Raw genomic sequence first — 27,681 nt, forward strand, 5'->3', positions numbered from 1 at the left:
ATTCCTGCCACCCTGATAATGATTAGACTGACTTGCTGTGGCAAAATTTGTGACGTTAAAGTTGACTGAGATTTATCACATATTGAGAAGTGACAAGTATTGTTTCAAAACAAATAGAAACTACAAAATAAGTATTTGAACACCCTGCTATTTTAAGTTTTCCTACTTAGAAATCATGGAGGGGTCTGATATTTTCATTGTAGGTGCATGTCGACCTTGAGAGAGATAATCTATAAAGAAAAACCCAGAAATCACAACACATGATTTTTTTAACAATTAATTTGCGTGATACCACTGCAAATAAGTATTTGAACACCTGTCCATCAGCTAGTATTCTGACCCTGAAAGACCTGTTAGTCCACCAATTAAAGGTCCACCTCCACACCATGTATTATCTTGAATCAGATGCACTTGTTTGAGGTCGATAGCAGCATAAAGACACCTGTCCACCCCATTCAATCAGTAAGACTCAAACTTGAACTCCTTACTTACTTACTTACTTACTCCGTACTTGTCCAAAGACACCAGAGACAAAATTGTTCACCTCCACAAGGTTAGAAAGGGCTATAGAGCAATTGCCAAGCAGCTGGTTGAAAAAGGTCCACTGTTGGAGCAATCATTAGAAAATGGAAGAAGCTAAACATGACTGTCAATCTCAGAAATCAGCCCAGAACTACAAGACAGGAGTTGGTCAGAGACCTAAAAGAGCTGGGACCAGCACATACTTGTAGCGTTAGCCTACCGGGCTTCTGTTTGTTTGGCTTCCTGAAAACCACGTGACGCCATACGTAAGCACACTGTTTGCTTTCTTAAAGGGGAATGAACATAGCCGATCAACACAGAGTCAAAGCGGGATGAAAAGACTATATTTTCTTGTTTTATTAAATTACCAAATTTACCGACATGGTCAAAATTACGTCGGTCATCGTGAAGAATTTCGGTAACGGTAAATTTTCGGTTTACCGCCCTGCTCTACTTCCAACATGACAATGACCCAAAGCACACTGCCAGGAAAACCAAGGAGTGGCTCCGTAAGAAGCATAAGGATCTAGTATGGCCTAGCCGGTCTTCAGACCTAAACCCAATAGAAAATCTTTGGAGGGAGCTCAAATTCTTTGTTTCTCAGTGACAGCCCAGAAATCTGACTGATGGGTGGGCCAAGATCCCTACTGCAGTGTGTGCAAACCTGGTGAAAAACTACAGGAAACGTATGACCTCTGTAATTGCAATCAAAGGCCAAGTACCATATATTAACATTTGTTTTCTCAGGTGTTCAAATACACAAATAAATCGTTAAAAAAATCCTACATTGTGATTTCCGGATTTTTCTTTTTAGATTATCTCTCTCGCAGTGGACATGCATCTACAGCATGTTGACAATTTCAGAGCCCTACATGATTTCTAAGTGAGGGAACTTGCAAAATCGCAGGGTGCTTAATTATCTATTTTCTTCTTTGTAGCTGGAATGTAGCAATAGTAAAAGGGCATCATAAAGGGGTTAATGCACAATCGCTTTTCCATCAATATGTACAGTATTGTGGCGATCGAACTGGCGAAGAATGAGAGACCATTTTTATGTTTCACACTTGCTGCTCTGGTGCCCCAATGACCGCACAACCCCCGGAGAAAGCGCCTTTATTGAACAGAAAACACCTGATCATAACAATGGCAACCACCTCTTTCAGACATGGTTGACACAACCTCCCATGAACCATTGCGGGCATAACACATAATAAGTAACAACCGAAAAGAATCCCTTAGTAATAATCTGGGAAATTGTACATTTTTGTAAAATAAAATCCAGCGTCCTGTTGTGATGTACTCAAAACCACAACAAAATCATCACAACACATTTAAATTCGCACATAAAACTGTAGTTTGAAAGCCAACTGCGACATTGCAATTGGAACAGACTCATCTTTTGCTCAAAAGATGGTCCTGTCGCCTGTACAATCAGGTCGCATTTTCTATGCTATCTATGGGGGAGGATAGGTTCAATAAAAAAATAGACTTGAATAGCCATTTGTGAATAAGCATTGGATTCCTGTTTGTATAGTGATTTTTGCATTGTCAAAACAACACTCCACTATATTTTCATTCAAAAAGCATTAGTGTATGGATTGCTTACCTAGGTGGTTGCCGCCCTATGCACATATATACATAGAAAAACTCCACTGGAGTCACGTAGCGTGTGCAGGACGCCCTGGCAACGCAAAACCAGAACATTTAGCCATGCAAATCATAATGATTGGTCATGTTTTGAATGGGTTTGTCTCCCACTTCCTCAGGACCTGGCTGATGAACTGTCCTCAGAGCTGAGTGGGGATTTCCGGAGCGTGGTTTTGGGTCTGCTAATGCCGGCACCCGTGTACGACGCCTCTGAGCTAAGAAACGCCATGAAGGTCAGATTTGCTCTTTTCGTGCTCCAAGAAGAAATTCAAAACACTTATTAGAGTTTTGGAATTGTTGTATTATTACAACATGGTTTGTGGGTAACATACTACTACTGAGTATACATAATATGACCACAGGGAGCCGGAACAGAGGAAGCGTGTCTCATCGATATTCTGGCTTCCAGATCTAATGCTGAGATTAAAGCCATCATTGCAGCCTACAAGAAGCGTGAGTGTCAATTTTCCCGTCAGCTAACTGATGTCGTAGTCCAAACTATAACAACATAAAAAATACATGACTAATGTTTATTGTCTACTAGCAGAATGGCCTGACATTGCTCGGGCGAAAAAGTGACAATTGTCATTTTCAATGCTAATTTTTGGCGGGGTTTTTTCCGCACTAATGGAGGTCTGCGGATTGCAAACTCTCCTAAGAACACTTCCAGACACATAAAGTACAACTGTAAAAAATTTCGTCAAAATCCGCCCAGACGTTTCAACGTCCATAAAACATGAACACACAGACAACCACACATAAAAATTCGCCTTTATAGAGATTATAAATATCCATTCAAAATGAATCCCATAGTTATAGTCTAGAAAATTGTACATTTTTTTTCCCTCAAAATTCAGCGTCTTGTTGTGGATTGTCGATTAACTCGAGTAATTCGATTAGGGGGAAAAAAAAAAAAAAAACTTCGAATCAAATTTTGCTGCTTCGAGTATTCATTTAATTAGAGTGGCGTTTTAATGGTTTGTTTTGAAAGTGTCTGCATTTAGCTTTATTGATTTGGGTAGATATACTGCCCTTTAGTGGCAACAGTGAACGTGACATAACTCATTTAACATGGTTCTACTCCCTGTTAAGACCAAAATAAGGTAAGTTTTTCTTTGAGCGCATGTTTGTTTATGCATTTGTAATTTAGTTTATCGGTATATTTAGCAGTTTTTTTGTGTCAATATGTGTTTGAACGATTTGTTATGAGCATTGAAAAAAAAAACGTTAGCATTTCATCGCATTTAAGCTAGTGGGTTTTTGCTATACAATTTAGCCAATTGTTCTCTTGTTGTACTTAGATCCTCATTTATTATTTTTTTGAATACCATTTGAAGCTAAGCTCAGGTATTTTAATTTATTTTTAAATGAAAATGCAATCCTGCATAGTTTGAAGAAACACTCTGGAATTTTATTTTGTATTCACACTTAATGCTTTCTGAAAGTGCAATCTTGAAATTTTAATCCAATTACTCGATTATTCGAACTAACTATTTGATAAATCAATCAACTACTAAAAAAATCGATAGCTCCAGCCCTAAAGCCAATTGTGACATTGCAATCTCAAGAGACGCATCTTTTATCCAAAAGATGGCGCTGTCTCCTCCAAAGTCAGGGATTTTCTATAGCCTCCTCATTTTTTGGAGTTTCGAATTCATTTTCCGCATCAAAAGGAGGCCTACAAAGATCAAACCAATCTAAGAACACTTGCAGAAAGAAAGTATAACTGTGTAAAATTTCGTCAAAATTGGCCCAGCCGTTACGGAGACCATAAGGAACAAACACACAAAGTTCCATATTTATATAAGTGTAAATGTAGACATAGCTCCAAGATTAGCTTTTCAATATGCTAGCTATCATTAGCTAACAATATGATTAGGCTACGAGAAAAACAATAACTCAGTTCTACACCAAAACAATATCAAAATAGAGCCTTGTCACTTTCACACTTGTATTGGCATGTGATAAAAATTATATGAATGTACATGTTTCAGTGCCATTATTTTTTTTTTAATCCAATGGCTACGTTGTTTGCCTCTCTAAAATCAATCAATACAGATTAATACTCAATCATTTATCCTGTCAGAATTCGGGAGGGACCTAGAAGAGGATGTGATTGGTGACACTTCAGGAATGTTCCAGAGGGTTTTGGTCTCTTTACTAACGGTGAGCAATCCGGAGTTCTTCTTCCTTCCTTGCTTTTTCTCAATTGAATAAAATGGAATCATTGGAATAGTTTCGGATTTGCAACATCAGACAGTGACATACTACAAAGTATGTCTAAAGTTTATGGAACGGGAATAGCACAAACGAATAATTTAAAACGCGTCAAAAAATGTTGCTATATGTGTGACGCGGAAGGGAAAAACCAGCACAAAATGTTTGTTTTCCGCATGACACGGAGTTTTTTTACAGAGTCTATCCCTCTGAAAATTTTCATGGTCGATGCATATATCAATACGAATTATAGATTCGCTGGTGTTCTATTTACTAGCACAGTGGTACCTCTACATACGAAGCTAATTCGTTCCAGGACCTTGTTTGTAAGTCGAAATGGTTGTTTGTCGAGTAGGATTTTCACATAAGAGTACATTATAATTCCATTAATTCTAGAGCTGGGAATCTTTGGGCACCTAACGATTCGATTACGATTACGATTCAGAGGCTCCGATTCGATTATAAAACGATTATTGATGCACCCCCCTCCTTTTTTTTTTTTTTTTTTTTTTTTTTAAATAAAGTTTTGTACATTAGTTCCAAAATTGTTCAAAAATACTCTCAGGCTAAACCAAACTACTATTTCAGTATCAAGTTAACAGGAGCAGAAAACAAATATACAAAAATAACATTAAATAAAAAAACTCCAGTCCCCATTCTGTATCAGCAGCTTTAAACTACATTCAGTTAATTTAATGTTGTGAATCAACCGTTAAAGTTGTTAAAATTGCTCCCGTTATTCCATAATTTCCCTTTTGTCTACTTTTGACATGTGAAAGTTTTAAAACTATTTTAAAGATAGATTCAAGTCAATATTTTACCGATTTAGGAGTATTTTAGATAAAAGTTAATTTGCTTGGAAGGTTCGCTACAACAGCATTGCAGGGAAGTTTACTGCTTTAAGATGGCGGCCGTTTACTAACGCCCGCATCTAGCTTTTTGCAGATGTGCTGCTACCGCTACCGAGTCTATAATCCATCTAGTCCTATATAAATGATATCTACCGTAACATTATGTAGCTTAGCTATACTTGTAGCAGCTTTTCGGCAGCAGTCAGGTATGTTGTTGTGTTTTTTTATCTCGTGGCATGAGTTGAGCTAGAGCCGTGAGTTGAGCGTTGGCATTACCCGAGGGCCCGGTTAATGAGAAGCATAATGTTTAGCTACTCCCGCTCCGTTCCGTCCCGAAGACCGCGCGGCGCGCTGAGTGTGTTGTACTTCCGCTTTACTTGGCATATTTCAATAATCGGAATTTGGATGTTTGTGAATCGTTCTCGAATCTTCCACGGCCGAATCGCGAATAATCTAAGAATCGGAAATTTTGCACACCTCTAATTAATTCGTTCCACAGCCCGAAAACCTACACTAAATCCTTAATAAATACTGCTGTTACAATCACAAATAGCATATTGCAAATAACAATTACAAAGAGCAAAACAAATACATTATGAATAAAAATCGGAATAATGATATAATAATGGTAATAGTAATAAAAATACCTATAATAATGTAACAAATCGGTTTCTAATGTGGCGGTTGTGTTGTTCGCGTTGTACTTGAACGCACCGCGGGGCTGATGGCAGAGTGAGAGAGAGTGCAGTTGAGCTATAACTTCCTCTTTAAACTTCCTATTGTTGCTGGCAGTTGCCGTGTTGTGTTGCACGAGTTCTGAAATAAATGATTAAAAACCTCATGAAGCTGGCAATCTCTTTGGCGATGGTACCACATTAATAATTGTCACCTTAACTTATAAAGAGTGGCAAACGGAGGTCGGAGGTGTATTGTCAAGCAGTTCACGGACGCGCACCCTACACTCATATTTTTCAATCATTCCATTTTCTTTTCAATGTAAGCCTCACCTTTTTTCACCACCTGCTTTAAAGTTCTTGAAGCCCATGTTGATTTATCTCACAAGAAAATCCGCCATGCATCCGTCTTGCGGGAAAACAATGAAATTGCGACACTGACATAAATCGTCATATTTCGAGCAGTTCATCGGATGTTAAATAACAAATATTACATCGGATGTCAAAAAGATCGTGTGTCGAAGCGATTGTATGCAACTTACAAAAGGAATTGGTTCTGAAAGTAGTTTCGTAACCTGAAAATTCCGTAAATCGAGACACGTTTTATATGTAAATGCCGTAATCCGTTCCAAGCCCTCCAAATTCAGGCATCAATTTTTTATAATGCATAACAATTAGTGCTGTATAATTTATCGCATTAACGGGCGGTAATTAATTTTTAAAATTAATCACGTTTAAATATTTGACGCAATTAACGCATGCACGGAATGACCCGTTGAATAACGCATGCACAATGACGCAGTTTTAGCACAGCACATTGAGAGCGAAAAGGCAGATAATTGCAAGTGGACGCAGGCGTTCATTGGGCCGCGCCTTTTATTGGCTTAAGCTTTGGCAACTCTTTTACAACAAATATAAGTATTGTGGCGAATGACGTGTGTAAGACTGACAGGAGACTTTTTCTTAACACGCTTAACTGAACACAACGCAGATCATACTGTATACCATTTGCAGCCACCACTGACAGTCATGGTTGCCCAACTTCCCATCATGCATTTGGGCGGAACAGTTAAGTCGCTGCAGTATCATTTAGTGAAAGCACAACAAAAATAATACTCCTGTCTCTCAAAGGAGACTATCTTTTTCTTTTTTTTTTTTTTTTTTAAACCTGTCCTGTTCAGCTGTTTGACACAGAGAATGGAAGTCTAAGTGCCCGGATTCTGAACAGTTTTAATTTTTGACATGGAGAGTCTGACATACTCCCATTGTGATCATTCAAAATACCTTTTTATTATGACAAAGCAGCGAGCAGGAAGGGATTATGGGGGGGACAGAAGAAAAGAAATACAAGAGAAGAAAGAAAAGAAACACATACACAAACAACAACAAGAAATACATTGAACATCTAAACTAGTTACTAATATGCTGGTGCTATCGTCAGCGAGATGTATTTCCGGTTTACACCATGTGGGGGCCTATTGGCCAGTGAAAGAGGAGAATGGGGGTGGGGGTGTCTATAAGACTATAAGCTAAGTGATTGAAAGGGGTAGAGTGTACACAAATCAGTTCTGTGATCTAGAACCCAGTAATCGTGTGAATCTCTTATGAGTGTAAGCCCGTTGGCGACCAACCCTACGCCGCCGCATCGCCAATCCCGGCACCGGGACCCCCAACCCGAGCATGCCCTACCACATCCAGCAGCACGTAAGCCCCACCGGGCGCGCGACAGTCACGCAGACGGGCGGAGAAACCTGACGATCTTTTTCTTAACACGCTTAATCGAACACACCGCAGAACATACTGTATACCATTTGCAGCCACCACTGACAGTCATGGTTGCCCAACTTCAGATCATGCATTTGGGCGGAACAGTTAAGTCTCTGCAGTATCATTTAGTGAAAACACAATAAAAATAATATTCCTATCTCTCAAAAAACATAATGTTCACAAAAAGAAAAGCGCTCAATCCAAAGAGAACTGGCATTCCCAATCAAAATAGCTATGCAAAATACACATAAAACTTACTCAGAATTTCCCTTGGCTAGATCTTGAATGTGATGTCCTGCTCGGCGACGTCAACAATGGTGAGCTATTAGTTTATTTTTTGATTGAAAATTTTACAAATTTTATTAAAACGAAAACATTAAGAGGGGTTTTAAAATAAAATTACTCTAACTTGTACTCAAATTTATCTTTTAAGAACTACAAGTCTTTCTATCCGTGGATTTCTTTAACAGAAAGACTGTTCATAATTTTAATGCCATCTTGTGGATTTATTGTTATAATAAACAAATACCGTATTTATGTATAGTATGTTGAATGTTTATGTCAGTCTTGTCTTATTTTTCCATTCCAACAATAATTTACAGAAAAAATATGGCATATTTTAGAGATGGTTTGAATTACGATTAATTACGATTAATTCATTTTTAAGCTGTGATTAACTCGATTAAAAATTTTAATCGTTTGACAGCCCTAAAAATACAACAAAACATGTAACAAATACATGTTACAATTAATTATAGCACAATAAATATATAGTCAGAGTTGTGCATAATGTAAAAAAACAACAATAAAAATTAACACACTCATGTAAGCTGTCGGAACCCGAGGGGCAAATGAAGAGAATGCTGGGATACAGACATACACATACAGTAGAGGTCCTTCTAAGCCAAATGGATGCCAGGAATGCTAGTCAATACCCAATGGCAGAGCAGCTATGTTACGTTCAGTGATCTCTGGGAGCTCCCAGCCATACTGTATTTTTGACTTTAGTATCCTAAAATTTCTTTCGTAACAAGAGGCTTGTCTTAACCTGAAAATTCTGTATGTAGAGACATTGGTAAGTAGAGGTACCACTGTATACTTATTTTATATTTGTAAGTTTATACATTACAGCAGCAATTGTCCCCCATCAAAATGCTTAACATTGTAATAGATGTTTCAATGTGACTGCTGTGCTTATTTTATTGCCCAAAAAGCTATTAATTAAAAATAGGCAACATTCGGTGACATTTCATTTGAACTCTCTATCATAAGACGCTCTTAAGACCGTCATAATTATGACATGAGACTGTCACGAAAATTAATGAATGCAATGACAGACGTCATTAAGTGTCCTAACCTAACAGTTCCTAAACTCTCAACCCAAACACAATTGAAAAAAATCTCAATATTTAATCAAAAGTGACATTTACTAAATGACACTCAATGACAACTGTCATAAGCACTCATTCATACTCATGACTGGTGTCACGTCATCATTATGACTGTCTTATAACACAGAAATCAAATAAAGTGTAACCCAACATTCTTATGGCTGATGCCAGTTTTTATAGCATCTTGTTATCACCCACTCAGGCTGGACGTGATGAAAGCGACCACGTGGACGAGGCCCTGGCTTTGCAGGATGCCAAGGTAAAGATTTACTCCGCTGTAGACAAAATGTATTAAAAATGAAGTAGAACACATGTCAATGTTATGCTTGCAGGAAATCTACGAGGCAGGCGAGGCTCGATGGGGCACGGATGAGGTGAAATTCCTGACTGTGCTCTGTGTCAGGAACCAGAAGCATCTGTTACGAGGTATTCCTGCACAAACATAAAAATGTCATGTTTTTTTTTTTTTTTTGCTTCCTGTCAAAGTGAGGCTTACATCTTAGACACTTGCTTTCGTCACCAAATATGTTATACGTATAGTGAATCTGGAAAGTATCCACTTAAAATTTTTACATTTTGCAGCAATTCTACCCATCAAACATGATAAAACTTGAGACAGCACCTGATAGTATGTATGTTGCATTATTTTGGATGGTCTGTTTGCTAATTTTTTGACCCATCTAAAAAATTTAAGATACTACCCTAATTTTTGCACTATAAGGCGCACCTGATTATAATCCGCCACCCATCAAATTTGGCACAAAAACGACAGTTGTTCATAGATAAGACGCACTGGACTATAATCCACATCTGTCCTCACTGTATTATGGGATATTTAAACCAAAAGATATTAACCGGTAACCAGTGCGGCTTATTTGTTGATTTATTTGGGTTAATAGGTAACACTTTATTTGACAGCGGCATCATACAACTATCATAAGACCCAATGAACCACCGTGAAGCTTTGAACCAATTGGCTGCAAAGTTTCGTTGCTTCAAAAAGCGCCATTTGGCCATCACTGCTCCCTTGGGGGAGTCGGTCAACCTTTGGTGCCACCTCATGTCAACACTCTTTCCATCCAACATGCCTCCTACTAAGGGTGTAACGGTACATGTATTTGTATTGAACCATTCCGGTACGTGGTGCTCTGTTCGGAACGTAGGCGTACCGAACGAGTTTCTGACGTAATGTAACCCTTACTTTTCAATGGCTGTGAGTCGATCGGGTTACAGTTTCTTTGTGTATATTACATTTACTCCGTCTTCTCTACTATGATGAGGACCAACACGGTAGGACAGTATAACCCAGAAACGTCAACAGCGCGACAACGTGGCCGCCGCGAGAACGCAATGAAACGCGGGCGTTAAAGTCAATCAGCCAATGCACACCAGTCGCTGTTCGGTCACGTGTTAGACGCGTCCCAGAAGCGGTTCAACACGACGCACGCGAAAAGAACGGCAGAGTTTATTATTTGACGTGAGACGCGACCCTCCTGCGTCAATACTACTACCGGTAGCTAGGATCGGGCAGACCGGTGTTATGCCGAAAAATAGCCACCCCGGGTGAAATGTCCCTTCTGACGGGAACGCCGGAAGTCACTCGTGTAAAAATACGGTGGATCCGGTCGATTTTCAAACTAATATGCAATCGTAACCCACTTTTTGAGTCCATCAGATCTCTTGAGTGGTAGATCGGGGCAAAGTTGACTTGTCTTTGTTGATTTACTGCTGTCTTCTCTGCTATGATAATAACCAACACGGCCCAGTGTTCAATACAAAACCCTACCACGACAAAACAAGTAGGAACTAATATTCACATAGGAACTAAAGTTATACAACATAAAATACACAATATAAATGAATAAAACATCACATTTGTAAAATATAAACACAAAATAAATAATAGCCCATTTAAATAAAATAAATTGAAATGAGCTAGAACACCTGTAATTAAATAATTAGAATAATACACAGATCCTGCTTACACAGTTAAATTTATTAATTTCTGTGTGGCGCTTTGAGAAAATCCACCAATAAAACTTTTGAAAACCATTCATAAGAAGAAAAAAAAAAGATTCATTGAGGCATTTCATTTGTAAAATACATGTTAAAATCTTTGTCATTGGGATTGCTTTTCTCTTCAGCACAGGACTTCTTTTTTTCGTCTTTCTTTCAGAACGAAAGCAGACCAATACGCGGGGTCTGAAAGGCAAATTGTTGTATTATCTTCAAATACCCGCTACTTTTTGAGCAGAATTCTAGCTTTGTATAGGCTAATGTTCCTATTGTTGAAAGCACAAAGGTGTGTAATAAACAACTAGCACATTTATATTTTGCATTTTGTTTTCTTACTATACCGAAAATGAACCGAACGGGTGACCTCAAAACCGAGGTAAGTACCGAACCGAGATTTTGGTGTACCGTTACACCCCTACCTCCTACCATACATTGCAGCACTACAGATGTAAATAACAAAACTAATGCTCTATGCTAAATATTTCTTCAGTTACTGTTCCAGTTGTTTCATTAATTGCTAGTTATGGTGTTTGGTAACTCTTTAATTGACAGTGACACCATAAGACTGTGATTAGACAATCATAATTATGTCCTGAGCATTAATGAATGCTTATAACAGATGTCATCCGGCAAATTATCTCACTTTTGAATGGATGTGAAAGATCATAGCTGGACATAAATGGAGTTAGTGACATAATTTGCTGGATGACGCTTAATGACACAAGCATTCATTAATGCCCATGATGGTGTCATGTGATAATTATGACAGTCTTATGACAGTCTTATGAAGCGGTTGTCAAATAAAGTGTTGCCTGTTAACCCAAATACATCAACAAATAAGCCGCACTGGACTATAAGCCACAGGTATCAAAGTGAAGGAAAAAAGTACCGGTTTATAGTCTGAAAATTACGGTAATTGCCAAATCAATTAATAGTATCACTTTAGCACCATCTAGTGTCATGTATAGTCAATTACATGGAAGTATTTTTTTAAGCCTCACTTACTTGCAAAAAGGAGTTCTTGGTAAAAAATGTATTATAAAATACTGGAGTATCAGTACTATTTAATGTATTGGAATGACACCTGCTTGTTTGCTTGCTGCATTCCTCAACCTACTTTGCTTTTTGTGTAGTATTCGATGAGTACCAGAAGATTTCGGGCAAAGACATCGAGGAGAGCATCAAGGGAGAAATGTCGGGAAATCTGGAGGACGTCTTCCTGGCCATAGGTTGGTACATGTGACAATGGTTATGTTTACATGGACAAAATTTCTTCAATTTGATCAGCGTTCGGATTAAAATTGTGATCGGATGCACTGTGTTCATGGACACTAAAAATATTGATCCGATTATAGTGGTCTTTACGTGGTCATGCATCAGAACGTCAGTCGGAACAAATCATTTTGATGTGCGCAGATTGATGCTGCTAAATGATGAGTTTTTTAAGTCGTTGATTTGCACGTTTTTTTGATGCCAGCATTAGAGGTGGGAATTTTGGGGCACGTAACGATTCGAATATAAATCGATTATTGATGCACCTCCCCCCCTTTTTAATGTTTCGTACATTAATTCCAAAAGTGTTCAAAAATCATCTCAGGCTAAACCAAACTACTATTTCAGTATCAAGTTCAAATGACATCAAGAATCAACCGTTTAAGTTGCTAAAATTGCTAAAATTGCTCCCGTTATTCCATAATTTCCCTTCTGTCTACTTTCAATATGTCAAAGTTTTAAAACTGTCATCATTTAAAGATCGATTCAAGTCAAGAGTTTGCCGATTTAGGAGTATTTTAGATAAAAAGTTAATTAGGTTCGCTCCAACAGAGCCTTCCATAGCAGTCTACTGCTTTAAGATGGCGGCTGTTTACTAACGTTGGCAAGTCTGTCATTTCGCAACTAATTCTCTTTACATGTTCTAACCCTGCCGTCGTCTGTCATTTTGCGTTTAGTTCTATATATATGTGATATCTACCGTAGCATTATGTGGCTGTATGTTTGTAGCAACTAACAACTGGGCGGCGTTAGTAGTGGCTGTCAGCCGCAGTGAGGTATTATTGTTTTTTTATATAGCGGCATGAGTTGAACATGATATTTACTCTCGGTCTGTTCCTCATTGCGTCCCAAAGACCGCGCTGACTGTGTTTTAGTTCCGTTTTACCTGGAATTATTAATCGGAATTTGGCTGTTTTGTTAATCATTCTCGAATCTTCCACGGCCAAATTGCGAATAATCTAAGAATCAGAAATTTCGCACACCTCTAGCCGCATAATGGTGTTCACATTTATAAAAATGATGTTTTTGAACAAGTGTTCGCTAAAATGTTCAGTTATAAACAAAAACTTAACATTTGAATTTTAATGTATTCTCTTCTTGTTGTAGATGAATTAATAGGTCTGTAACGGTTTTTTTCCCCACGCAACAAACTAAAATGAAGTCCATATCTGCTATGTCTTTTGCTACGACAACAAAAGCACATGAACAGGACGTACTCGTACATCACAGTGTGGAGCTGTGATGCAGTAAGTACAGCACAGACGCTATTCGAAATCAACAATGGCAAGATAACAGATGATTGGCCACGGCCAAATGTTGTTGTGCTGTGTTAAGCAGTTGCATTTGATACACAGAATCGGGTTCTAGTGTGGCAATTGTGTATTTCATGCTGTTGCTGAACGTACCGTGTGAGTACTAGCCGAGACAGGCGGCGCCTCTCGTCTCGCTTTCCTGGATTTTGCAACAATTTGACAGTTCAAAAAGTCTTGAAAGTGAAACTAATTGCGCGCATGTGTAACTTGGGGTCCTTTTCATGGTTTTATTTTCCCCTATCCATTTTTTATATACCCCAGATCGCTTGGCATTGGGTCAGGAGGGAGCGACCCCGCCGATTTGCTATGCTAAGCTACATTACTTTTTTTTTTTTTTTTTTCAAACTTACTGTAGATGCATAGATGGTGTTGTGTAGTAATGACTTCTGTGGCATTTGTTAATTTTAGTGATGGGACGAAATGAGCCGAGGTTCCGAAGCTTGTGTCGAGTAATGGGAGGGGGGTTTCCACGAAGCTTGTAGCGTGGCGCGCTTCATTTCGGCAAAACCCGGAAATGATGACGTGGGAAGCCTCACCGGCGTCCGGCGTCCGGCTGAATCTCGTGAGTGCTTCGGAAGTGATCCAACGTTTGGCGCACATTGCAAAAACAGGACAGACTACGGTATAAATTGGTTGCAAAACGCAATGGCGATCGCCTGTTATCTCACATTTTGTGGATTTCGGGCTCCTGTACTTGTTACATCTGTGCGCAACAGTGCAACCAGTGCAATCTTTTTTCGAGCCTTGTCCTTTGCTTGCGATGGAACCTGCGCGAAAAGAGCGATCCTCCCCTGTATGGGAACATTTTGATTTGATTGCTTTCAATAAGGTAAGGGAGAAAAACTACTTTAATATAAATGTGAGTGTGTGTGTGTACCTATCTGAACCAAACATCAACAGAATGAACAATCCATTAGTGTACTGGGAGGCACAAAAGAATACCTACCCAAATTTATATAAACTGGCACTAACATTTCTCTGCACCCCAGCTTCATTTGTGCCTTGTGAAAGAATATTTTCTAAAGCTGGTGAAATATTTTCCAAAAAAAAGAAACTGTTTAAAGCCAGCCACTGTGGGAAAGCTATTATTTCTAAATAAAAATGAATAACAAATTACCCTTAGCACTTGTTGTATTTTGTTCACATACTAAATTACTAACACAAGCACATTCATATCTTTGTCTTAAGCAAATAGCCATTGAATTCTTAACAATGTTGACCTCTTGGGCTTCTAGACCACTTGATGGCGCCATAGGGTAAATGAAGCACCATGAAGCTTTGCTACATGTGCAAACCAATTGGCTGCAAAGCTTCATTGCTTCATGAGGCTTCATTTGGCCATCACTAGTTAATTTTCTTAATGCTCCGAGCCTCCCACAACACTCGCGCGCTCACACACACTAGATATCATTAAATAGCAAGCTAGATGTGCCACGTTAGATCCCCCCCCCCCCCCCAATTCCCATGCCAATGGCTACGTGAGCCCAGAGTGATCATGGGACACGTAGTCCATTTACTACATCTATGAATTAAAAACCACCGTGACTGAATGGAAGTTAAGCAGGCCAAATCTATCCATACCAGTGACTATAGGTAATGCTGCAAATATTGTTAATTCAGTACGTGACACAGATGGACTCGGACCACAAATAGGATGTTTTGCTCAAATACAAAGGGAAGCGGACCGCACATAATTGTGGTATCATGAAATACCAAATATGCATAGCTAATACTGTAGAAATTAACCATTTAGATTAATTAGACCTGATAAATAACAAAGTAAATGTCAAATAATTTACTTTACCTAACATCAATGTTGAGAGGTGGCAGACGAGACAGTGTTGCGTGGCTTAAAAAAACAAAACAAAAAACAGCAGACGAGACACGGCGTGTGTCTGCTACATCGTAACCCGGGGGACTACCTGTACTGACGTCACAGGTCAGGACGGTTTGTTCCAAGATTTTGGAATAAAGTGTTTTCATGCGCCCCGATCGGATTATCAATCCGCATAAACCACCCCTCTCATTTGGAATAGAATCTTGATTGGAATGGAATGGATCGGGTTACAATATTCTGAATGGGGTGTGTACATTTAGCATTTTTATTCAGACCAGGCCTTTAATCCGAACAAAGTGTCCATGTAAACATACGTAATGATGACTGTCATAAATATTAATTTGTTTTTGTCTTTTTCCAGTGAAATGCATGAGGAACAAGCAAGCATTCTTTGCCGAACGTCTGTACAAATCAATGAAGGTCAATAGATAATTCATCAACCGGACCATGAAAAATTAAGTTGGCATGTTTGCTGACATTGTGTGCGTGTGGACAGGGTCTGGGCACCACGGACAGTGTGCTCATAAGGATCATGGTTTCCAGGGCTGAGATTGACATGTTGGACATCAAGGCGCAGTTCCAAAAGATGTATGGCAAGACTCTACAGTCGTTCATTAAGGTGGGGCTCTAAATCAGACATCAATTCATCAAACCGTAAAATCACTCAGTCAGCTATGCACTAATGCTGTGCGAAATTTCTATCTGTCTGTTTCTCTTTATAACTCTTAATTAATGATTTGTAACTTGATGCGAACACTTGATGCGTGGGCAGACATTCCATAAAACTGTCTGTATACACACATTTTCAATAATACCCTATATAGGGGCCTTAAATGAACAGAACACCACAATGCACAATCCCGGTGCAACCAAAAAAAAAAAAAAACTATTATATGAATGATAAATAATTATCAAATAAAATGAACACAAAAAGAACCCTTTATGAAACTACAATTCAAAACCAGTCTGGGCCTCGCCCCCAGTCTGAGGTGGAGAAAAAGAAAAAGCTTCTTCTCCTCGGGACTGCATTGAGTGATTACCTTGCCAACAGTAAAATAAGTTCATCCCAGCCTCCTGGGCCGAGCCATGGATTCGCACAACATGGAAAAGTTCTCGCCAGCGGTGAAAAAGTAAATAATGAATGAATTCCTATGTCCTGTTACCACGAGGAGAAGAGTTGAAATGTTTACGGAAAAGGGAGCAGCCACTACTGTACGTAAGATGGAGAATTGTAATATAACAGCAATGAACAAATGAAAATATATCCCTACCTTTTAATACAGTACAGGTAGTCCCTGGGTTACGTATGAGTTCTATTCATACGCTAGCGACACAACGCGAATTTCCGCGTAAATCAGAATTAACTATTTAATATTTCTAAATAACTATCCAAAAAGTCCAAAAGTATTGTATTTTGTTTAATGGTGGAGGATACAATGGCCATTGGTGGCAGCGTTTGGTCTGGCTGGAATGTCGTTCAATAATACTTCCATACAGGAGCACTCAGACGTCTCACATGGATAGCTGTGCTCTGGGTTGACCCACATAAGGCTGTAAGTTGCTTCAGCTAATATATGTTTGTGTATGCATTTGTAATTAGGTTTAGAGCTATAGTTTGTGGAGTTATGTGTGAGTGATTTGCGATGAGAATTGTAAATACGTGAGCATTCGTAGCATTTAAGCTAGCAGACTTTTGTGAAGCAAATTAGGCTAATTTAATCTATTCAATTTAAACACTGATCAGACTAGATAGTCGTTTGAACACCAATCGTTTTGTGTCAAGTGTTTTATTGTCAAAATGCATGTCGTTTTGGACACAGACGTGTACGTATGTGTGTGACAACTTTACAAATTGTGAAAAGTGAAGGAGGTAAATAGCTTCAAAAAGCACAATTTCTTGTTTGCTGTCCGTCTAGCTCAGGGGTAGGGAAAATTTTTGGCTGAGAGAGCCATGAACACCACATACTTTTAAATGTAATTCTGTGAGAGCCATATAATATGTTTAAAACTAAAAATACAAGTAAAATGTGCATTTTATGTGATATCAACACATTTAAAGTAAAATAAGTCTCTGAATTCTTTAATAACTTATATAAATAATAATAGTGTAATTAAATTAAATAATAAATAAAAAATAAATTATTTTAATATTTTGTTGTGTCAACAGATAGATTCACCCTACGTTTAAAATGTTTCATCTTATTTTGTTGTGTTTGTGGAAAATAAACGGAAAAGTTTGTCTGAAAAGACTGTTGTACTTACGGTTTTGAACCAGCAGGGGGCAGCATTCATTTCTTGGCGTGCATGGGTTATAAAGTGTTGGCATTTTAGAGCGATTAAGAAATGAGCCTTCTGTGCAGCAATGTGAGATGGACGTTGTTTTTAAAAGTATTTTTTTCTTGTTTCAGGTGAGATAAAAAGTATAATTTGACTGTGTACAGTGGGGCAAATAAGTATTTAGCCAACCAGTAAGTGTGCAAGTTCTCCCACTTGAAAATATTAGAGAGGCCTGTAATTGTCACATGGGTAAACCTCAACCATGAGAGACAGAATGTGGAAAAACACCCAGACAATCACATTGTTTGATTTTTAAATAATTTATTTGCATATCATGATGGAAAATAAGTATTTGGTCAATACCAAAAGTTCATCTCAATATTTGTTATGTACTCTTCTTTTTTGGCAATAACGGAGGCGGAACGTTTTCTGTAACTCTTCACAAGCTTTTCACAAACTGTTGCTGGTATTTTGGCCCATTCCTCCATGCAGAGCTTCTCTAGAGCAGTAATGTTTTGGGGGTGTCGTTGGGCAACACGGACTTTCAACTCCCTCCTCACCCCGTGGCGTCAAAATGATAACAAGAACTGTGAGCAAAAATCCCAGAACCACACGGGGAGACCTCGTGAATGACCTACAGAGAGCTGGGACCACAGTAACAAAGGCTACTATCAGTAACACAATGCGCCGCCAGGGACTCAAATCCTGCATTGCCAGACGTGTAACCCCTGCTGAAGAAAGTACACGTCCAAGCCCGTTTGCGGTTCGCTAGAGAGCATTTGGATGATCCAGAAGAAGACTGGGAGAATGTGTTATGGCCTGGACTTAGGTCCCCGCGTGTGGGTCTGGGATTTTTGCTCACCGTTCTTGTTATCATCATGTTATCATTTTGACGCCACGGGGTGAGGAGGGAGTTGAAAGTCCGTGTTGCCCAACGACAGCCCCAAAACATCACTGCTCTAGAGGAGATCTGCATGGAGGAATGGGCCAAAATACCAGCAACAGTGTGTGAAAAGCTTGTGAAGAGTTATAGAAAAGGTTTGGCCTCCGTTATTGCCATTTGTTAAGAGCAATGTAAAAAAAGAAGGAAAAAAAAACCCATAGCATTTTATAGCATTTAAGCTCGCGGACTTTTGCTATGTAAGTTAACCAACTGTTCTTTTGTTGTACATGGATCCTAATTTTTTATTTTTAAATTTTTTTTTAATATATAGCGTTTGAGGCTCAGGTATTTAATTGTTTATGTTCCTTATCCAATTATTCGATCGATTAATCGTCTACTAAAATAATCAAAAGCTGCAGCTCTAAACGTTAATTTTAATTATTAGCACTACGTTAACTTAATTTTACCATGTCCCGAGTATCGCTCCTCCGCTCTCGGAGTAAACTGGGTGCCTTCGGTGGAGCTGCAGCATTGAAGACGTGCTGTAGCGGTATGCAAGTCTGAAAGTGAATACATGAAACAGTGTTCGGCTTAGGGTCCAGCTTGAAATGCTCCCACACTTTTGACATTTTCTACTTTTTCTTGGTGCCTTTTTCTTCACTTTCGTCGGCTTCTTCGTCGTTACCACTATATTCATGCATGCATGCATAATTGAAATCAAATGTATCTGCCGCCTCTGTATATAGATAATAAAAATACCATTGTATATATAATTTGAAAGTCATTTACCAGTTTCTCGTCAAGTTGCTGACCGCAATTCCCCTCATCTTCACTGGTTTTCTTTCTTTCCTTAGGGAGATACATCGGGTGACTACCGCAAAATCCTACTGGAGCTTTGTGGAGGAGAGTAAAATGAAGCACCAAAGAGCGAAATCTCCCATCCAAATTATCATCCCCAAAGAGTACGAGTATGGATGATGCACTTTTCCTAAACTTCAACGGCCTTGTCTGTTCTCAATTTCAACAGACCACTTTACCTTGTTTTATTATATCTATGACCAATTAAACCAAAGACCAGTGACCTTTTACACATGTCAGTGTTTTTCTCATCGATCCCGTCTGCAAAGATTTACTCGTTGTAATAGTTTTAATATGTCCCTCCACATCTTTACTGACGCATAAGACTAATGTTATCGGCCTTTAGTCTTGTTACCGCCCATTCAAGTCCATTTGTTTAATTGGGAGCCATTCTTCATGTGTTGAGTCAGGCCCTCAATTACATTAACAGGAGCCCAGCTGCAATTTAAAGCTGTAAAGCGTACTGTAATCAAGTTAAGGAGGAGGTCCCTAAGCTGAAGCTTCCATCTCAGGCGTGGGTGGTTAGGAAATATGTTGACGTTGTTGCCATTCCAGCCACTGTGGGGCACCAACACAAAAACTGGAAGCAAGCACATGTTTTTTAAAAAAAAAAAGAGGGAATAAACTCTTGGAATTTTCTGAATGACAGAGTACAACACTTAATGTGCTGGCCAAAAGTATTGGCACCCCCACAATTCTGTCTGATAATGCTCAATTTTCCCAGGAAATGATTGCAATTACAAATACTTTGTTAGTAATATTTTCATTTATTTTGCTTGCAATGAAAAAACCAAGGGCGTAGGTTTGGTCTTAATATCGGTAGGGACGATATAACAGCATAACCTGCATGTAGACTTTTTGCTGGGGACGGGACATTAATAAGACCAAACATATTTGGTGAGTGGGGGCCAGGGCTACATTTCTCATCAATATGAACCTAATTGATTGATAAGCGAAATGATTAATGCAAAAATAAATCTTTATTGACCGATGCTAACTTTCACACTGCAAATTTATAACTTCTTAATCTGATCATTATTGTTAAATCTAGTCAAAATAATTTTCTCCATCTTTTTTTTAGCGTTAAAGGCTAGTTAACAGATTAATGTGTCAGATTCTTCCACTTACTTTAGGTAAATATTACTATTTGTTCGTATTGAGCCTATACATCTAAAAGTTGGTCATTGTTCACCTAAATCAAGAAAAAAATTCTTTCAAATAATGTATTGAAAAATATTCTTGATTGAAGAACATTTCTGACAGTTTTTAAGATTAAATATAAAAACCTTTTGCTTGAAATAAGTCTTAAGCTTATTTTCAGCTAGCTGTTTTTATTTGAAGAAATCTCAGTGAGTAAAATAGACTAGAAGCACTGTCATCATAACATTTAAAAATAATAATAATAATAATAATTTATGACAAGGTTGATAATGTATATAGCAAACACAAATTTAGTCATTATTAAGAATTTGACAACATGGCACTGTAGCAGTAGCAAAATTAGTGGAGTGTTCCCCACCTTCACAACATTGACATCTTTTTACATAACTGACAGTGGCTGCTGCTGGCGGGGGGAAAAAAACTTCTAATATCCCTCGTCTTTGAAGGGGGCCGGGAGGCGACATGTTGTATTTCTGTCTGGCTGTGAAAGTGTGTGTGTGTGTGTGTGTGTGTGTGTGTGTGTGTGTGTGTGTGTGTGTGTGTGTGTGTGTGGGGGGGGGGGGGGGGGGGCGGTGGGGTTTAAGTCATCAGCCAATCAAACGTGCGTTTGACGGGAAAAAATGGACTGGCACATTCAGCGAGTGAAAAGGGGTCAGTGTAAGTCTGAACATAATGAAAGTACGGTAATTCACTTAATAATGGTAGCATCATTTCAATCCTTTTAACATATAGGAAGACAATCTAAATGACATATATCACTGTAGTCATTATATAGTGCAAATAACGTTGCTTAAAAGTTGGTGGGGATAATTTGAGCACTCTGAAAAGTTGGTAGCGTTATGTCCCTACCGTCCCTATGCAAACCTACGCCCAACACAAAAGAGAATGGAAAAAAAATCATTATCATTTTACACAAAACTCCAAAAATGGGCCCGACAAAAGCAATGGCACCCTCAGCCTAATACATGGGAGCACAACCTTAAGGCAAAATAACTGCGAACAACCGCTTCCAGTATCCATCAATGAGATTCTTACAATGCTCTGCTGGAATTTTAGACCATTCTTCTTTGGCCAACTGCTCCAGGTCTTTGAGATTTGAAGGGTGCCTGCTCCAAACTGCTATTTTCAGATCTCTCCACAGGTGTTCTATTGTATTCAGGTCTGGACTCATTGCTGGCCACTTTAGAAGTCTCCAGTGCTTTCTCTCAAACAATTTTCTAGTGTTTTTTTTGTGTTTTGGGTCATTGTTCTGCTAGAAGACCCATGACCTCTGAGGGAGACCCAGCTTTCTCACACTGGGCCTTACATTATGCTGCAAAATGTTTTGGGTAGTCTTCAGGCTTTTTAATGCCATGCCATGCCATGCCATGCCGGTCAAGCAGTCCAGTGCCAAAGGCAACAAAGCAACCCCAAAACATCAGGGAACCTTCGCCGTGTTTGACTGTGGGGACTGTGTTCTTGTCTTTGAAGGCCTTGTTTTTTTCATGTAAACTCTTATGTTGATGCCTTTTCCCATAAGCTCGACTTTTGTCTTCCAAAACGTTTTTGGCTTTCTCAGGTAAGTTTTGGCAAACTCCAGCCTAACTTTTTTATGTCACTCGGTCAGAAGTGGGGTTTTCCTGTGTATTATTATTTCTGTTGTGCTTTTACTAAATGATACTTCTGTTTGTTGTGAAGGAGTTGCAGAAGCTTATGCTGATAAACGGTGCAGCCCAAAGAACGCCTGTGTCCACTCGCCTTTATAACAGATATATCTCTCTGCATATCTTACCCAAAATACAACAGGAGACACATAATTGCCACTAAAAGAAAGCAAACTTAACGAAATATGTGTGGAGCACAAAGCAACAGCATAAACGTCTCACAACTACTAATTCTGCCACTATTAGAAGGAATAACATTAGTATGGAACGGCGCTGCGCTGCCCCCAAGCGGCCGGTGGCATTCTCTTCACTCTTAATGTCCATAAACGGCGTCATTGAAATCTGTTTGAGGCAACGCGAGAGCGGCTCATTCAGTGCATGCGTTAATTGCGTCAAATATTTTAACGTGATTAATTTTTAAAAATTAACACCCGTTAACGCGACAATTTTGACAGCCCTAAAATATACTTTTATTTTTTATTTTTAATTTTATTTTTTATATGAAACAGAATTTTTCTATCCAGACGGAGGAGGCACACTTTAAATATACAGTGGGGCAAATAAGTATTTAGTCAACCACCAATTGTGCAAGTTCTCCAACTTGAAAAGATTAGAGAGGCCTGTAATTGTCAACATAGGTAAACCTCAACCATGACAGACAGAATGTGTGTGGGGGGGGAGAGACACAGAAAATCACATTATTTTTAAAGAATTCATTTCCAAATTAGAGTGGAAAATAAGTATTTGGTCACCTACAAACAAGCAAGATTTCTGGCTGTCAAAGAGGTCTAACTTCCTCTAACGAGGTCTAACGAGGCTCCACTCGTTACCTGAATCAGTGGCACCTGTTTTAACTCATCGGTATAAAAGACACCTGTCTACAAGCTCAGTCAGTCGCACTCCAAACTCCACTACGGCCAAGACCAAAGAGCCGTCGAAGGACACCAGAGACAAAATTGTAGACCTCCACCAGGCTGGGAAGACTGAATCTGCAATAGGTAAAACGCTTGGTGTAAAGAAATCAACTGTGGGAGCAATTATTAGAAAATGGAAGATATACAAGACCACTGATAATCTCCCTCAATCTGGGGCTCCATGCAATATCTCACCCCGTGGCGTCAAAATGATAGCAAGAACGGTAAGCAAAAATCCCAGAACCACAAAGGGGGACTTAGTGAATGACCTACAGAGAGCTGGGACCACAGTAACAAAGGCTACTATCAGTAGCACAATGCGCCGCCAGGGACTCAAATCCTGCACTGCCAGAAGTGTCCCCCTGCTGAAGAAAGTACACGTCCAGGCCCGTCTGCAGTTCGCTAGAGAGCATTTGGATTATCCAGAAGAGGACTGGGAGAATGAGTTATGGTCAGATGAAACCAAAATAGAACTTTTGGAAACACAGGTTCTCGTGTTTGGAGGAGAAAGAATACTGAATTGCATCTGAAGAACACCATACCCACTGTGAAGCATGGGGGTGGAAACATAATGCTTTGGGGCTGTGTTTCTGCAAAGGGACCAGGACTGTGTAAAGGAAAGTATGAATTGGGCCATGTATCGAGAGATTTTGAGTGAAAATCTCCTTCCATCAACAAGGGCATTGAAGATGAGACGTGACTGGGTCTTTCTGCATGACAATGATCCCAAACACACAGCCAGGGCAACAAAGGAGTGACTATGTAAGAAGCATTTTAAGGTCCTGGAGTGGCCTAACCAGTCTCCAGATCTCAACCCCATAGAAAATCTGTGGAGGGAGTTGAAAGTCCGTGTTGCCCAACGACTACCCCAAAACATCACTGCTCTAGAGGAAATCCGCATGGAGGAATGGGCCAAAATATGAGCAACAGTGTGTGAAAAGCTTGTGAAGAGTTACAGAAAACGTTTGGCCTCCGTTATTGCCAACAAAGGGTACATAACAAAGTATTGAGATGAACTTTTGGTATTGACCAAATATTTATTTTCCACCATGATTTTCAAATTAATTCTTTCAAAATCAAACAATGTGATTTTCAGTTGTTTTTTTTTTCCCCCACATTCTGTCTCTCATGGTTGAGGTTTACCCATGGTGACAATTACAGGCCTCTCTAATATTTTCAAGTGAGAGAACTTGCAAAATTAGTGGTTGACTATATACTTATTTGCCCCACTGTATTAAAGTGATATAGCCATCTTTGAGTGAACTTCAAGTAAAGTTCACGAATCTCGAGGCCGGGCCGAGTGTCCTCTTTTTTTGGGAATCAAAATATGGTCACCCTACAGTATGTTTGAAAAATAGATTGTATAGTGCATTTTTTCCCCTACAGAAAATGGCCTTCACAGAATTCATTCATTCATTTTCCATGCCGCTTTTCCTCACGAGGGTCGCGGAGGTGCTGGAGCCTATCCCAGCTAACTACGGGCAGTAGGAAGGGTACACCCTGAACTGGTTGCCATCCAATCGCAGGGCACAAGGAGACATACAACCATTCACGCACACACTCATACCTATGGACAATTTAGAGTGCCTTCACAGAATTGTTGATGGCTATTTTAAAATTTACTGTTGCACCTCCGTTCAGCCTCTTTGTTTGATTACAAAATTGTAATTGTGATTACAAAATACTGTCAAAATTATCGCGTTAACGCGTGTTAATTAATTTTTTTAATTAATCACGTTAAAATATTTGACGCAATTAACGCACATGTCCCGCTCAGACAGTATTCTTCTGCCTTTTGGTAAGTTTTACAGCAAGGCTTTTTGTGCTGCAGCACAACAGCGAACTCTTGTGGTCGCTTTGCGACATGGTTTATTTTTTTCTTGCCAGTTCATATGGCTGCACGACGTCTCGAGCTGAAGCCTACGTTGTAATATTGTGCTTATATGATCCTTGGACAAGATTTGTCCGTAAGTATGGTTGTTGTAAAGAATGTACATATTATGTTGGTAAGCGAAATGTTCTATTTTTTGTATGAGATGCTTTTTGTTTATGTTTAGTGAACCTGTATAGCGTGCTAAGCTAACGTTGTTGCTAATGCAATGCTTGTGAACTTTTTTTTTGTAGTTTTATGACGGTCTAAAGAGGACAATGGTTTGAGGCTTTTTTATTAATAAATCAGATGAAAAAGGAAGTCTGATTATTAAGGCATCGTTCACTAGCTGTCTAGCTTTGGAAAAAGTAGACGCTTCGGAGTGAGGACAGCATAGACAGATTTAAATGACAGTAGAGTGAAATGCCCACTACAGTCCTTATGTACCGTATGTTGAATGTACAGTGGGGAGAACAAGTATTTGATACACTGCCAATGGATTTTCCCATTGGCAGTGTATCAAATACTTGTTCTCCCCACTGTATATATCCATCTTGTGTCTTATCTTTCCATTCGAACAATTTATTTTACAGAATATATCTAATTTACAGAAAAATATGGCATATTTTATAGATGGTTTGAATTGCGATTAATTGAGATTAATTACGATTAATTAATTTTTAAGCTGTAATTAACTCGATTAAAAATTTTAATCGTTTGACAGCCCTACATTTAATTAGTATGAAATGTGGCAACATCAGCTGATTACTAGATAGCACAACCGCCTCCGACCCTATGGCCTTTTTGAGGTTGAGTGAAAATGGATAGATGGATGCTTTCGATCTATTTTTGTTCCCATTCCATTTTGACATGTTCTGCCTGACGATGTCCAAGATACAATGTCATTTACAACACCCTCAGGAAACATATTGAATTCTTTTCTGCATGCAGTAGGAGGAGAGCGTGACAAATGTGATGGACGCATGATGTTTCAGTTCAGACGTGATGAATGTACATCTTTGTGGGGAGTCTGATGCGTCATGCGCAACGTGCTAGGACTGCTACACGTTGCGAAATGACAAAGGAGGAAATCAATCTAGAAGATTATAGACAAGAAAACTTCAAATGTCAAGGAGCATCTCTATAATTCATTTGGACAGCTTTTTCTTTGTTTTTTTCCCCTTTGGTGTTGCCACAAGGGTTTGTTCTCAATAGCATTGATCATTGAGCCGCGAAATGATCAATGCTAAATAAATCAGTATTGACTTATACAATACTAACTTTCAGTGTATTGGTTCAGGTCAACGGCGTAGGTTTGGTTTCAATATTGGTAGGGACGACATAACAGCATAACCTGCATGTACACTTTTTGTTGGGGAAATGATTGCAATTCCAAATGTTTTGGTAGTAATATCTTCATTGATTTTGCTTGCAATCAATCAATCAACTTTATTTGTATAGCACATAGAAAAAAATCTGCCAAGGAGTCCAAAGTGCTTTACATACCATAAAACAGCTAAATAAGTTAACTTTCAAAGATAAACACATAAAACCAAAACAAACAGTCATTGTACATTAAAAGCTGAAGAAAAAGTGAAGGGGCCTGTCTAATAGTAAATGGTAATTTGTTCCATAGCCTGGGCGCCATCACTGCAAATGCACGGTCACCCATAAGTTTCAGCCTTGATGTTGCGACTTCTCGAAGCAGGTGGTCAGATGATCTGAGGGTTCTGATTGGACGGTAAGGCTGAAGCAGTTCTGACAGATATGGCGGCGCAAGATTATTCAAACATTTAAAAACAAATAATAATATCTTAAAATGTATTCGGTAATGTACTGGGAGCCAGTGAAGAGATGCTAAAATCGGGGTGATATGTTCGCGCCTGCGGGTTTTAGTTAGGAGTCGAGCAACAGAGTTTTGCACAAGTTGTAGACGGGCCAGTTCAGCCTGATCGACGCCTGCATACACAAAATTACCATAATCCAGCCGAGTTATGACAAAAACATGGATCAATTTCTCCAAATCAGAGTGTGAAACAATAGATTTCACCTTAGCAATCTGGCGAACCTGATAAAAACAGTCATGTACAAAGCAAGAAATCTGCTTCTAAAATTTAAAATCAGAATCAAATTGGACCCCTAGATTTTTGACACCGTTCTTAAGAAATGGAGACAATGAACCGAGGTCAACATTCAGGGAGGCCTGGCTACTTGGTCTGAACACCATGACTTCAGTCTTGCTGTCATTCAAACTTAAAAAATTAAGTGAAAGCTACGACTTTATGTCGTTGAGGCATTCAGTGAGTTGACAGAACGTGCCATTTGAAAGTAGATCTGACAGTCATCAGCATACAAATGAAATAAAACACCACGTTTCCTAAAAACAGAACCAAGAGGCAATAAATAAAGCGAAAATAAAAGAGGGCCGAAGACAGATCCCTGGGGAACCGCATGTGGAAGCGATGCCTTTTTGGACATAAAATTGCCCATTTTCACAGGAAAAACTTTCAAGAGCGATACCTTTAATACCCACGCTGTGTTCGAGACGAGAAATTAAAATCTCATGGT

General features: G+C 39.0%; 2 protein-coding genes across 2 annotated transcripts in view; both read left to right on the forward strand.

The window, feature by feature from the left end:
* The window catches only part of anxa4 (annexin A4), a 37,902-nt gene extending 18,147 nt beyond the window's left edge, over positions 1 to 19,755 (forward strand). Inside the window, exons 5-13 of the mRNA XM_057819207.1 lie at positions 2,289 to 2,402; positions 2,532 to 2,622; positions 4,256 to 4,335; positions 9,272 to 9,328; positions 9,402 to 9,495; positions 12,219 to 12,314; positions 15,869 to 15,927; positions 16,004 to 16,126; positions 19,522 to 19,755. Of these exons, the coding sequence (XP_057675190.1) occupies positions 2,289 to 2,402; positions 2,532 to 2,622; positions 4,256 to 4,335; positions 9,272 to 9,328; positions 9,402 to 9,495; positions 12,219 to 12,314; positions 15,869 to 15,927; positions 16,004 to 16,126; positions 19,522 to 19,578 (771 nt within the window). The 3' untranslated portion in view covers positions 19,579 to 19,755. The remainder of the gene's footprint in view (positions 1 to 2,288; positions 2,403 to 2,531; positions 2,623 to 4,255; positions 4,336 to 9,271; positions 9,329 to 9,401; positions 9,496 to 12,218; positions 12,315 to 15,868; positions 15,928 to 16,003; positions 16,127 to 19,521) is intronic.
* A 5,046-nt stretch (positions 19,756 to 24,801) lies between these two features.
* The window catches only part of LOC130905073 (prolactin-releasing peptide receptor-like), a 42,100-nt gene continuing 39,220 nt past the window's right edge, over positions 24,802 to 27,681 (forward strand). The window contains exon 1 of the mRNA XM_057818089.1: positions 24,802 to 25,210. The gene's annotated coding sequence lies outside the window, so the exon portion shown is untranslated. The remainder of the gene's footprint in view (positions 25,211 to 27,681) is intronic.

This window comes from Corythoichthys intestinalis, chromosome 17 (genome assembly GCF_030265065.1).
Source record: "Corythoichthys intestinalis isolate RoL2023-P3 chromosome 17, ASM3026506v1, whole genome shotgun sequence".
Classification (NCBI taxonomy): Eukaryota; Metazoa; Chordata; class Actinopteri; order Syngnathiformes; family Syngnathidae; genus Corythoichthys; species Corythoichthys intestinalis.